We start from the raw sequence: 14,778 nt of genomic DNA, 5'->3' as shown, positions 1-14,778 counted from the left end.
CATGATGAAATCATAAGAATCAAATTTTCTACATTAGATTAAGCAGCTTTTACTTTTTTTTCTTATGAAAGTCATTTGGCCAAGTGTCACATCTCAGCTGCTTGTAATTATGCAAATAAGTATTTCTCTTTTTTTCCCTCTATTGACTAAAGTAGAATAAAAATAATCTGCATGTGATAAAGTGTTGCATTAGGTGACCAGAACTCACTCTAACAAATCTAATGGCTGGGGAAGTGCCTCATTCCACTCTAGGAACTATGATACCAGATGGCTGACTCCACATTACTGTGGCAAATGATAATTCTTACCCATCATGTTCAAATACTTCAAAGAGACTCTCAGAAGCTGGTTATAAGCCAAGACCTGGTTGCACAGCCTTTTATAAATAAGGTGATTAGAAAAAAAAATCCCATTTTACATTAATGAAAACCTACCATATGGTATGCTACCAGGTGAAAAGAAATAAACTTTTTATTTTGTTAAAACAGAATATAACTACACACAGTCACTAGGGTATTTCACCAACCCTTATTATTCCTCTAAAAATCCCCCTCTTTGCTCTCTATTATAGGCCTTTACCAAATTTTACTGTTACAGTAGATGCTCAGTACTCCATCTTAAACAAAACTGAAATAGTTTCACTCAAATAGCTCAGATTAGAACAAAGATATATTTAGTTACATTAAATGAAATTACATATTAATTTCACACCAATCTGTAGCATTAGGAAAAAGCCATTGGAGAGAAACAGTGAACACTCTTCCACATTACTTTGATATCAAAACTATTTTAACAACACATCAGGTAAATTAAATCTGTAACTTTTGTCATTATGGCTTTAATTAAAGAACAAATAACAGAAGCATAGAATTAAATTGGTAATACATAACTCTGTGTCAGTGAGTTGATATGAAAGCTCAGAAAAATTAGTTTTATATCATTCTTTAAAATAATAGGTGACATACAAAGTCAATGAATTATACGCCTTAACTACTTTCAAAACTAAAACTGATGTTTGCAGCAAAATACTGCACACAGATATTGTATATCTCCACAACTTGCTTCCACTGACATCTGCTCTCCATTTTATTTTTAGCCTTAAACCTCCATAAGACAATTATTATTTTCTGTCCAAAGAAAGCATGTGATAGTATTTGTATAACAGAACATAGAGGACACAACTAGATTGTCATGTATGTACTGCACAAGTCACTGCACAAACACAAAGTGAAAATCTGTCTCTCAGATACAAAAACAGAACAACGGATGGTAGGGAGTATCCATGAGGAGAAAAGAAACAATTTGGGAAAAATGTTATGTGCTCTGCCCAACACAAAGCAAAAAAAAAATAAAAAACAAGCTATGAAATGAGCAGGGCCTTGCAGAAAAACTAGTGGGTAATGCATATCTAATATTCTTGTACCCTCTGCAGAATACATCAAATTCTCATGCTATTTATTTTCCTTTATTACTTTAAAATACAAAAATAAATGTCAGATCACAGACTTCTATTTAAACTAAGAAACATACACACATACTGCAAAATCCCAAGTATTTCTCTGATCCTAGGTGATCTCAATTTCTAATACAAGCTCAGAAATTAAATACTGCTGTCTATCCTTGGCAGTGCAGTTGCTGAAATGAACATGGTCCCTTCTATGAATCATTCATTTATTTATAAACTCATTCTAGGAATCTTGAGTACAGTCCAGCAGTCTACATTCATATAAATATTTCCAATTAAGATTATTTGCAGTGCCTGCAATGCAATCAAAACCCAGCTGAGAGTAGAGGAGACAAGCAAGTGTGAGGGAATTCACTCTGGGCTCAGTGGGTAACTTAGAACGAGCAGAATACAATATGAATAGATTCAGACAGCTTTTATTAGATATTAATCTTTGTTACTTTCCCCTCTCAATTTCTTTCCAAATCCTCTTGCTTGCTGGTTCTCTCACCTTTTCCTTTTCATCTACAGTCCTTTCATTTCAAAGGATTTGTTTAATATCAGGTCTGAAAGGTCTTCTTCTCTTATATGAATACATGAATAATTTTCCAAAATTGCTCTTTGCACCTATGAATACAGTAAACTGGAACTAAACAGAAGCTTGTCAGACAGCAAGATGCAACTCCTGGCCCAAACAGCTCAGAAACACAGTATCATAGAACGGTTTGGATTGGAAGGGACCTCAAATATCGTCTTGTTCCAACCCCTCTGCCATGGGCAGGGACACCTTCCAGTACACCAGGTTGCTCAGAACCCCATCCAACCTGGCCTTGAACACTTCCAGGAATGGGGCATCTACAGCTTCTCTGGGCAACTTGTTCCAGGACCTCACCACCCTCACAGTAAAGGATTTCTTCCTAATATCTAATAACTTGCATGACATACAAGTGTCATATATGACAAGTATGACATACTTGTCATACTGCCTAATGTGTCCACAGTGATCTGTTTGTGCTGTGTAAACCAAATAGAGAACATCATCTGATTTCCAAATCAGGAAAACTTTTATTAACTTCAACAGGATTCATGTTTATAACCTCCAAAAGCAAATGTTTCCCACAAGGAACACTTTTCCCCCAGTGAGATACCAAAAGACTGAGAAAAACTGATGTTTCTATAGCATGCTAAGAAATCTCTGATCTGTGCAAGATCTGTGTGATCCATCACAGAGAAGGAAATTGAGTTGGAAAAGGAAGCTGAATGTGGGAAAATTGCACCTATTAACATGGCTTTCTTCATAGCAGAGTCCTGAGAAGAGACACTGACTTTATAGCTCCTACATGGATTTGATGCCCTGTTACTGCTCTAAAGCTCCTCAAATGAGGTGAACACGTGGAAAACAGGCACAGCACTACTGGCAGCACAGGAAATATAAATAATGTGTAAGGAAGGGAAGAGAAAGAGGGATGCAAAGTCAGAGACAGAAAGAACAGAATAGGCTATTTTGGTTCAAGGGACCTACAACAACCATCCAGCCTGATGGATTCAGGGCTGACCAAAAGCCAAAGCGTGTTGTTAAGGGCATTGTCCAGATGACTCTTAAACACTGACAGGCTTGAGGCATCAACAACTATCTAGGAAGCTTGTTCAGCTGTTTGACCACCCTCTCAGTAAAGAAATTCTTCCTAATGTCCAGTCTAAGACTCCAAGACATGGTTTTGAACCATTGCCGTGCATCCTGTCACTGGATACCAAGGAGAAGAGCTCATCACCTCTCTCTTCCCTTTGCCTCCTTAGGAAGTCATAGAGAGCAGTGAGGTCACCCCTCAGCCACCTACCTTTTCTCCAAACTAGACAAGCTCAGAGCCCTCAGCTGCTCCTCACAGGACATGTCTTCCAGCCATTTCATCAGCTTTGTTTCCCTCTGGATGCAGTCAGGGACCTTCACATCCTTCTGGATGCAATCTTGTGCCATGTGCTCTAGGATGACCCTGCTTGAGCAGGAAAGTTGGACCAGATGACCCACTGTGGTTCCTTTCAACCTGACCCATTCTGTGATTCTGTGTCTGCAGGGCTGATCTCCAGCCACTCCTCTCCCCATTTAGACTCGTGTCACACAGAATTCTGTCCTAGGTGCAGAATCTGGCATTTGGACTTGTTAAATTTCATCCTCTTAATCACTGTCCAATGTTCCAACGTGGTGAAAAAAGGATGCCCACTACAGAAAAAATTAAAGGCTCTTCTCTCTCATCTCACTCTAATTTCTTCATTGTAAGACTACTGCATTTTCAACAACATTTCAGTTCTTTTGTTTCAGTGGTAAAGAATTACTTCCAGAAGTGCATTTATCTGGCTCCCAAAGGGAAGGAAAGCTTAATTAGCATATGATTAATATTATTTGTTCAAAACATTGCAAGTATGATCCCTAATTTATATTAACAGAATTCATCCTCGGGTCCCTATTCTTAAGAGTGGCTATGAACAAATAATTCCTTGCAGTGCTCAGATATTTGGAAAGTTAAATAAAGCTCCCCATAGTGCACAGTTCTTCCTGCACCAGGGTGACTACAGAATAGAGGCTCTGAGTGCTGACCAAGTCCATATTACTTCTTTAAAAGAACTGCAGGTTCCCTGTCAGCTTTCACTGTCTGTGAAAATAATCCTAAAATTAAACTGTGCATTCTTACCCTGAAATTTATAGACAGAGATTTACTTTTTAAATTATTCTTTGTTTGTTTGGTTGGTTTTTGACAAAAAGGAAACAAAGAAATGCCATATAATATAACACAGGCTCAAATTCCTCAATGTAGTTATATATTTTTCCCTTATAGGGCAAGTTTAAAGGAAGAATCTCAGACTTTGAGTATCTTTCTCTGTGCCATGACTTCAGTATTTTAACATGGATTAATGCCTTCAATAAATTAATGTTCTATCTTAGATGATTTGGAAATACCATCTATTAATAATGTCATATTAGAAAAATTATATTTAATTCATCATCTAACACAATGGCATTATTTTGGTCTCTGTTTCACTTCAACAAAACCAGAAACTTTGAAGATTCCAAAAGATATTATGAAACTGCTGGTAGTTTCTATCAAAAAATAGGGAAAAACACAATTCACAACCAGTTTTACCTGAACTCTCTTTGTCCCCAGGTTTAACCAGTGGAGGAATAATTTGCTGCCATTTTACTCTTCAGTCTCTTTCCTTACACTTGCTCATCCTTACCTTGAGTTCAACCTTGCAGAACTGTCACAGAAATTTATCATTCATTCAAACAGACAGTGATACTTTACTTACAGAAAGAGACAAACAAGTGTAAATGATAAATGTATGAAACAATGAATAGCACAGGCAAGGTCAAACAAAACTTTGGTTCACCCTCTTAAAAACCAAGAACAAAGGACACTGAATGAAGGGTAAAGGGTGGCCATTTCAGAATTGCTAAGAAGTAGCAATGGTTTATCATATAACACTCAATAAACTGAAGAATGCATATTGCACAAAAGCTTATCTTTACAACAAGTTTGTTTAAAAAAAAAAACCAACCAATTTTATATGGTGAAGATGTACCTTGTTGGATAAGGGCTTCGGCTGCAGGTTCCCCAGACCCTACATTTACATACTCTTCATTAGGATGCTTCCTGTTGTAATGTCTCTTCAGGGAACCAGATATATTGCAGGAATAGTGGCAGTGTGCACATCGGAAGGGCTGTGAGTAAAAATGAAGATGTTAGACTGATCTCCTCATTTCTTCAGGATACAGGTCTAAGCTGCAATGTTTTGATCCCAAGAAACCATATTCATTTCTGGTTTAGGCACCTTGCAAGGACACCTTCCAAAATTCAATATAAATGGAAGTTGAAACTAAACATTACCTAAAATTCAGTATCTTTTATTACGTGCGAGACACCGAGTATTTTCAACATAATTTTTTGTAATTCAGTAAACTGTGTTTTCATAATTGAACATCACAGGTCTGACCACGTGGAGATTTTCTACTACAAGGAAATTACTCAGTTGCTATGAGCTTTGGTCTGAAAAGGGGGAGTAAGACAGCTCAAATAACTGAAGGTACAAATGACAGCCAACCTAATTTAACAGGTACCTGGCAGGGCTCATCTCTTTCCTTTCCTTTTCTCTCCAGCATGCTCCCAACTGCTTCCCTTTCACTGGCACTTACATTCCTCTGACCATTTGGTGGGTTAATTTCGGGAATTAAATTAATTAATTTTTAAGAACATATGTCTCCCTTCAACTGACAGGGAGAGACATTTCTAAAGCAAAAAGGACAGGGAAAAAAAAAGCACTTGTGACAGAAGTTAACCTTTGAGAATAACTTCCTGACTGAGATATATCACAGTTATAGGAAGCTTGCCATAACCATCAGGGTCCTGGAAAAGGACCAAAGTCCTTAGGGAAAAGTCAAGTACCTCAGAATGGGATGGAAAATGTTTCATGCTCAGCAAACAGGCCCACCTAAAGTTAGTCAGCAGAAAATGGTTGGTACATAAATGTTTATAGAAGATGAATTTAAAGCAGGGAAATATCTGCAGTCAAGGTCCATTGACCAGAACACTCTCCAAAGCCTGTTGCTCATGACCTTCCTTCAGGCTCCAAAAAGCAAAAATAAAGAAGAAAAGTGATGTTCAGGCTCCCTTAGCCCTACACTTCAGAGGGTACTGTGACATTCAGCTATGCAATTTCACAGAGAGGGGTACTCTGCTTTTCTATTGCTGAAACTGCTGTTTTTTCAAGAAAATAATCCAGACACACTGCTGTGTTCTTGTACCACTCTCAACATTCTTGCAAGTCGTGTATATTACTTGCTATTGGACAGCAGGATTGCAAATCCATGGAGCTGAGAAATATGATAGATTAAAGGATCATTAGGTCATGTAAGTAGTGACATTTCTCTGAGTCTGATAAGCATGCAAACATCTGTCCTAGAATGAAGGAACACATTACTAACAAAAAGGTTTTGAACTCCTTTAAATAAATACTAATGATTGATCTACTTCAGTGTTTTGCAGTTCTCTTGACAATGCCTTGAATTGCTACACTTATGTGCAGGCTGATCCTGAGGTCAGAATCAGCTGTATTTCAAGAACTGCACTACGAGTACATTCATCACTTTAGCCATCAAAAAGGAAAATTATGTATTTTCATTTACAAAAAATCCTTTTCGAAAGATAAGTCCAGAGCAAAGCCACATACTTAAGAAAGAAAAATTATTTGTTCAAAATGTATCATCTCTTTAGATGACTTGTTTCATTTTCTTAAATACCTCGTCCTCCCAAAATTTAAATCATCATTGAAAAGACTGCTTTCCTTTCTGCTTTATGGTGCTTACTAAGAATGGTTGCAGTGTACTCTTTCTAGAAGCAATATGATAATGCAAGATGTTGCACATGAAAAACAGTATGATGTTTTCAGTAAGAAATATGCTTATTGCCAAGATAAAGCATTACATTAAAGTGCATATTTTCATAAATATAAAACACTGGCTTTTTCTGGAAAATAAACTAGTATGATTTTTAGTTACTTAATATAACATTTCACAATTCATTACATCAAGACTTATCACAGTGAGAACCAACATGAAATCTAGAAATAAAACCATACTACAGTTTATTAAAATAAACCATATCTCTAATTTAAATACTTCCTAGAGACATTAACAATATTGAAAACTCTTTCCAAGACATATTTCAGATAAAAGGGGTGTTTTAAATTTAATTCTCTTCAATTTTCGAGTATATAAATTCATCTATAGTACAAAAGACGGGCAAACTTTCAGAGAAAAATAAAGTGAGAAATGAACAGTGATGTATGGGATTTGCTTTCCTACCTCACTAGAACATTTTAAGGTATGTATTAGATTCATTCTCTCAAGGACTGACAATCAAAAAAACCCAATAATGTTTGGTTTATATTGCAACATAGAGATATTTTTGGCAAGTACAGATTCTAATTACAAATTGTCCATGAACAAAATAACCCTATCTCAAAAGTCTGAATATAAAGTCAAAATTTCCAAAATATTAAAATGTTCATGCACCATTATTGTCACCAAACAAGAAAATGTGCCAGTTTTAAACTCTTGTCGAAAGTTTCATGTATTTCTTAATCACTTTAAGTATGATTTAAATAATCATGCTTTTTTTTTTTTCCTTACCTTGAAAGAGACATGTTGTTCCATATGACGTAGGAGCTGTGGTTTTTGGGCAGCTGTATAGTCACACACTGTACATTTAAACTGCTTTCCTGAAATGGGAATAGAAAATGGAATATTTTTTCCTATTTCAGTTCGGAAATCTACCGGTTCTATTATCTCATAAAGATGAATTCCAAAATGCTAAGGATGAACAATGAACAATACAAGAAGTCTGGCACTTACTCTGCAAAATTTTGGTTAAATAGAGCTAAGACCAGAGTGCAGAATAAAAAAGGCTCGAGTATCATCTTTAAATTATAAGCATTAAATAATCTAGATTCTCCTGGAATAGTCACTTGGGAAAGAAGAAAGAGAATTGTTATAGTGCAGCCTAAATAGAAGAAAAAAATCCATTATTTACAACTGCAGGCACAGCTACTTTGTTGTTTGTAAAGCACATTTGGAAATCCTTAAAACACAGATGTTTGATCATGTTTACATGGTTTCAGCTACTTCTGTCCCAAGCACTGAATTGTTATGATTCAAATGCATTTTCCCTTCAAAGCACTCTCTCTCACAAATCTTCTTTTTCCGTTATATTTTAAATTAACAGAATTTCCTTCCTTTTATTTTCTGGGTCTCATACTCCCTTTCTCCATATTTTGCCTTTAAGATTCTATTAGTCCTGTTATTTCCAGCCAAATTACAAGGTATATTAATTACAGAAGGACTTCATTCCTGAACTAAACACCCTGTCTGGCAAACTGCATTTGTCTGATGTGGAATAAGAATATGCTAAAAACTACTCCAAAAGCAAAAGAGCCAAAATGAACAATGAAGAAGTAAAATAGAGAATATTCTCTATTATCATAAAAAGATTGGGTTTCTTTAGATTCTGGATCTTGCTGAAAAAATTACAAGCATTTTATACTAAGTGTGAAAGTTTCTATAGAACACAGCTAAAAAATCCTTAAGATGTTTTCTGGTATATAAATAAAAGAATGAAAAACTGCTTTATTTATTTATTTATTCTGTTTTATTTCTAACTGCAACAGTAACAACCCTGGACTACAGAATTGTTTCTATCATGTCACTCTTGAGAAGTCTGTCTTTGGGAGAAGAATAAATCAGACAGAAAACTGCTTTATATTCCGCTGGTTAAACTGACCTTGCAGGGCTGGTATTTGAACAAAAATTGCCTGGATTCATAAGTCAGGAAGACAAGACTCATAAACAGCGAAACATCTTTCAAACTCATTTATTTCTGAAGTAACTGAAGAACACAAGACGTGTGCTGGTCAGAACTTCTGCAGTGCTGTCACTACGGAAAGGGACACTGGGCAAAGAGAAACTGTCAGTATTCAAGAGGCTGAAAGTCTCCTGACAAACCACAAACACCACATTCCTGGTTCAGGGTTTTAGCCTGACCTAGCAGTAATTTATAAGAGAACATCATTCCTTGCATGCAATTAAACATGTAAAACCAACTTCGCACCTATAAAACCAAATCCAGACACGGTGAGCTCCTGCTTGGCCACAGTGCTACTCTTGACAGTGCCAAATTTCAAAGCTGCCTCAGCTGAACTGCACCAATTACTTACACACACACACATTTTGTTCAAGAAATAGAACAGGTGAAAACAAATTCAGCTTTCATCGTCGAATTTCACTATTTAAACATGTCGGATGGTGAAAACAAAACAGAAAGGTTTTGAAATTTAATACCATGCAGTGATTTTTTTTTACAGAAAGAGACCTTTTTATTTTTTTTATAGTCTGATCGTGCTTGAAATTTCCTTTTCATTCAAATACAACAACCTCCCTCCTTCTCAGAGCCAGGAATCAGCTGAGGACTGCATTTGATAAGCAAAATCTTGAGTCTTGCATACGAAGTTTAGATGTTATGTGCCACACCTGCTTGTTACTGACCAAGTTATTTCGAAATATTGAAAAGTACTTTTTGAATAATGAGTCATTTATTAACTTATGGTAATTCTGCAGTAACTTTGCTAATAAAGCAATAACTATGTGCTTCCTGTAACATGTATTTGTTGATGTAAAAGGGATTGTCTGTTTCACTTATACATACATATGTAAGTATAAATAAGTATCTCTGACACAGAAACCTCACATACATTCTAAAGATGTAACAGAGCACTGTGCACTTTCTGGGAAAGGACAATGCTAATAAATATGTAGTTTTTAAAAAAATAATTTCAATGAAATGGTCAATAAAGAGTAGAACGAGTTTTCACACAGTCAGGTGAGTAACAAAATCAAATCATAATCAAGGTCTGTAAAACTTATCTGCTAAATCATTTACTTCAATTTGACAATCACATAAGAATTAGGTATTGTTGTGTTCTAAATTTAGACACAAAACATGATATTTTTCTGGATGTGCATCTTACTTTTTTCAGTTATCATCACAGAAATATTAAAATTACAGGCTAAATGATGTGCTGCATGTGAGACTGTAGAGAATACATGCCCAGGCTTGTCACTGGCTGATTACACAGGGGGACACAGGCCCTGAGTCTACTGGGTTGCTGGATTTGACAACAGAATCCTAACAATGTTCTCATAGAAGAAGTAGTAAGATACTAAAACACAGAACTATTTGTATTTTCAAATTCCTATTGAAATAAAAATTCTCTGTAAGAACATGAAGGGATATAAAGCCAACAGAAATTTAAGAAAAAACCCAAGTATTTCAGAGACATCTGTCTGTCTTTCACAGAAATTAATTTTGCAAAGTTTTGAATTGTTTCCCAAATGGGAACACTTGGTGTTCAACTGAAAAACATTTGTTAATAAGGCCCTGTAGTACAGTTAGTATATAATGTCTTAAAATAAATCTAATAAACATCCACCTACCATCAGCAGTATGAAGGAGTTTATGGCTCTTCAAAGTGCCTTTTGATTTGAACTTTTTCCCACACATATCACAGAGGTGTGTTTTCTCGGTGCTGTGACGATTCATGTGGGCTTTCAAGTTACTCTTGCTGCGCGTGGCATATTCACAGAGAGAGCACTTGAAGGGTTTGACACCTAAACACGAAAGAATGTACCATGAAACAACCAGGCTGTACCTTTCAACAAGAGGGTGGACATTTCCTTGACAGAAATTTCAGATCACGTGAGCAACATCAACAAGGAGGTCACCATTTCAAAATTTGGATATCCACATTTAACAAATTTCATCTACAGCTTCTGTGTAAACGATACCGAGCTCTTGACAGCATCACTCAACTTGCTCAGAGAAAGGAAGAGTTCTTTTATAATCAAATATTGCCCTACTGAAGCCAGTACTAAGTTTAGCCAAGCAAACACTAATATTTGGGCTTTGCTGTGTCTATCCTTCATTTAGAAGTAGAATCCAGACTGCCTAAACTGATGCCTAGCTGGTGTATTTACGTCCCACTAAGAGTCTTCAGATCACCACCATTCTCTGTTTACTCCAATAAACAATGCAGAAAGCTGCTTTAAGGAGGACTGTTTCATTAGGTACTTAGTTTGTTAGCAGAAGTTAAATGTGTGAAGTTGTGTTTTATTGTTAATTAATATCAGATTTGCTCACGCAGTGGTATCCTTTAAGCAAGTGCATCTTATGAGGTATCCGTCAACAAGATGCAAGCACTTAAAACTGCATCCTCTCTCAAACTGTCCAAAGCACACAGAGAGACACCCAGAATGTCATTTAACAGAAGTTCTATAAGAACAAAGTGAATCCTTCAAAGAAAAGTCAAATAAATCTGAGCTGGCAGAGTAGTTCAACAGTTTCATGAGGCTCTGCCAGTTTTAGATTGATATTCGTGACCTTAAAACTAGATTTACAAGCATGAGGAATTATAGTCTGCTTTAAGCAGGCTTGATTGCACACTTTGATTCGGGAGTAAATTTCTATTCACCTCCTTCTCCTGATAGTCAGATGAGATGGGGTCCAAGCTTTCCTGTCAGAATACAAAAACTCTGTCTACAGAATACACAAGGAATTGCCCTAACCTACATTCCATATTACCCAAATTCTTAATGGAATAAAGGCCATTGGAGAGGACCCGGCTATGGTACACAGGCAGGTAAACTCACAGTTAAATCCTTCAAACAAATATGCTGAACTGCCTATATAGGAACAAACATTTTGGAACCAAGACAGCAGTTTGAGAGTATCAAATCCCATTATCCTCTTCATGCAGTGGGCTGGCTAAAGAATCCAAAAGCATAGGCAATCTGTTCCATACATTATTAACGTGACTAAAGACCACATAAGTGGTCTTCAACATATTATAAAAATACACAGACTGGGTACACACAGGATTCTACTGGGCAGAGATTTTTAAGTTCAAGGGATTTTTAACCAGTGTTGCCACATTACTGGAATTTCTCCCTAAAAAGTCACAGATGTGATCAGCATTATCTTATGAGTTTTTGATCAATGTCTGTGTCTGTGTCAGTTAGCTGTCATGATCTGCATGATTTAATTAAAATACAGAATTTATAAGTATACATCAAAGCCACTGGATTCCAATTGTTTTACTAATGGATTTTCAGACCATGTATTTTTGGGCGAATGTGAAAGGAGCAGCAGTGACTCATGAGAAGATAGAGAAAAAATACTTTAGAGATGTTCATTAATGAATTTGGAAAAAATTGCATGAGAATATTATTAATTTCATAAAACATTTAAGCTGTCTATTCATGTTATGATTATGCAGTTTCATATGTGGTCCAGAAGGCATTAAACTAATTAATTAACCTCTAATGTGGCTTAAAGAGTTTGAGTCAGGTATAGAAATAAATCTGAATCCTTTTTTTTTACGTCAGTGAAGCTTCAGCGGAATACGAGACTCATTATATGCCCAAAAGATTAAACCCAGAGTTTTACCTTCATGAGCCCAAATATGACGTTGAAGGTCTGATCCATTCTTCATAAAATAAAAATCACAGTAGGGACATTTCACAGCTCGTTTTCCAATAAGTCCTTTCAGCTGAACTCTTCTGCCAAGAATCTCAGAAATAGTATTCATTGAAACCTCTGAGAGAAATACGAAAGGTAATAAGAACCAGAAGTACATGAGGGAATTTGTTCTCTAAGTAATATTGAAGAGCTAGATCCTGAATCGCTCCAACTTTTTAAAAGCTCTATTTCCCCTACTGCCACTCAAAACGGACTTGGGCAAAGAGCACAAGGACCTTTTTTCCTTTAGGTCTCCTAGGATGCTCTGTCCTTTCTCTTCTGATCTGTGAACTCACTGTCCTCACTGCCTGTTTTAAAAAAAATAACATTTTAAATATAATGTACTTGTGCTACTGGCTTAGAAATAATTTTCTGACTATGAACCTTCCCCATAAATTAACTGGCACTTTTTTCTTCAATATTTTCAAAAACTGTATTTAAGATTTCACCCCAGATTTCCAGATGTCAAGGATCTGAAGACAATTTACTTCAACCACAGCTATAATGATCAGAATGCTGATAATCAGATACTTTAAAGGAAAAACCACTCATGGAATAAATGTGATTGGAAGGAACCTTTAATGTCACCTGCTCCAAGCAGGGTCAACTTTAGAGTTCCAACTTCAAAGTTACAGTAAGTTGCTTGGGGTCATACACAGTCCTGTTCTGAACATATCCAAGGGTGCAGATTCTACAGCCTCTCTTGGCCCATTCCAGTGTCTAAACACCTTAACAGTCAAAATTATTTCCCTAATTCTAATCAGAATCTCCTTCCTTCAACTCACATCCCTTCACTGTACAGCTTTAAGAAGATTCTGGCTCTGTCTTCTTTTTAATTAGATTGCTGAAGACAGCAATTAAGATTCCTCTCTTGGCCTTTGCTCATTCAGGCTAAACACAACTCTAAGCTTTTCCTTCATACATGATCTAATGTTTTGGTTGTCACAGTGAAAAAGCTCAAAATAATTAAGTTTAAATTAAAGTGTCCCAAACATGCATAATGAAAACACTGCCAAATGCTTTAAAAAAGTAAATCAAATTGCTCAATGAAGTCAGATGAATGAAATGCTATCTCCTGACTTAATGAAAGTACAGCACTCATGCAATCTAAACATTAATACAGGAAAACTGGTGACTTATTATGTCCCAGATCTCATGAATTTGAAAGTTACTGTCTAAACTTAGATTTTTACCAAAAATGAACTCTCATACCTAGTCTCCTGATGATTGGCCCCAGAATGGAATCGAAAATCCTGCCTGAACTCATATGCCCAAGGAAAACAACCTCAAAAGGTAACTACAAAAGTCCATGAACTGAGCAGAGATAAGCTGTAAAGTACTCAAAAAAGAAAAATACAGACACAAGTCTGAACCCGCATCTGCCTTCCATGGCTTAGATCCTTCATTGATGACTGCAGCCTAGGATGTCTGCTCAGTGGGGATCTATGAAAGCTGGTGCCTCTCATGTCTCAGAACTATTAAGAAATATCATATTAAATCAGTCAGTGGATGAAAGGTAGATAATTCTGAGAGCTGGGACCAGAATCCAATTCTCCTCCTTCACTGCTGAGTACTCTAATCTTTGGGCAATAAAGCCAAGCTCTTATCTCTTTGGTTTGAAATACTGTTCTGCCAAAGTCTACAGAGATTTTCCCTTTATGGGACCAAAATTCAACTCCTCTGCAAATGCAGAAGAGGAAGGAGTGCTGTTTGATTTCATACTTTCTACTTGATGGGACAGAAGAGACAAGGGAGGGGTCATGTTGAATGATACTAAGAAAGGAAGGAAAGGGGAGTTCTAAAAATAGCATTTTAATGATAAATACAAAAGGGTTTCAGTTTAAATTAATTTTTGATATGTCATTTTAAATTCAATTCATTTTAACAGCACCCATTTTTTCTTTCATCTTAATTCTTTTTCATTTACATTTTTAAAAACAATTGCACTCGTTCCATTGCAGTATTTAACAGCTTGTACCATCAGACCCCTCACATTTATTTGGCTTGTAATTAAGTATGTTGTACAAATAAAGGATTTCCTCCTGATCACAAGAAGAGAATTCACAGAAAAAAAGATTTGTGTGCTAATTCTCATCCATCCAGGGTTGTTGCATAACTACTGCATAGGCATATCTTAGATGTAGTATTTATTCAGTACCATGGAGATATATCTGATAAATCTGCTATTTTGCCTTTAAGCTCTATTTGCCTATGATA

At 36.2% G+C, this 14,778-nt stretch overlaps 1 protein-coding gene across 3 annotated transcripts in view; it reads right to left on the bottom strand.

The window, feature by feature from the left end:
- The window catches only part of ZFAT (zinc finger and AT-hook domain containing), a 113,080-nt gene that overhangs the window by 16,208 nt on the left and 82,094 nt on the right, over nucleotides 1–14,778 (bottom strand). For 2 of the 3 annotated variants that reach the window (XM_008924688.3, XM_018076489.2), the window contains 4 exons: nucleotides 12,490–12,639; nucleotides 10,482–10,655; nucleotides 7,626–7,714; nucleotides 5,021–5,159 (listed from right to left, as the gene is read on the bottom strand). In XM_008924688.3, the coding sequence (XP_008922936.1) occupies nucleotides 5,021–5,159; nucleotides 7,626–7,714; nucleotides 10,482–10,655; nucleotides 12,490–12,639 (552 nt within the window). Of the gene's footprint in view, nucleotides 1–3,286; nucleotides 3,436–5,020; nucleotides 5,160–7,625; nucleotides 7,715–10,481; nucleotides 10,656–12,489; nucleotides 12,640–14,778 lie in introns of those variants that run through there. The other variant, XM_029959465.1, reaches the window with a different exon arrangement.

This window comes from Manacus vitellinus, unplaced genomic scaffold, assembly GCF_001715985.3.
Source record: "Manacus vitellinus isolate BGI_N305 unplaced genomic scaffold, ASM171598v3 scaffold_1_pilon, whole genome shotgun sequence".
NCBI classification, from domain to species: Eukaryota; Metazoa; Chordata; class Aves; order Passeriformes; family Pipridae; genus Manacus; species Manacus vitellinus.
Note: the sequence above shows the minus strand (reverse complement) of the source record. Positions and strands in the feature narration are given on the sequence as shown.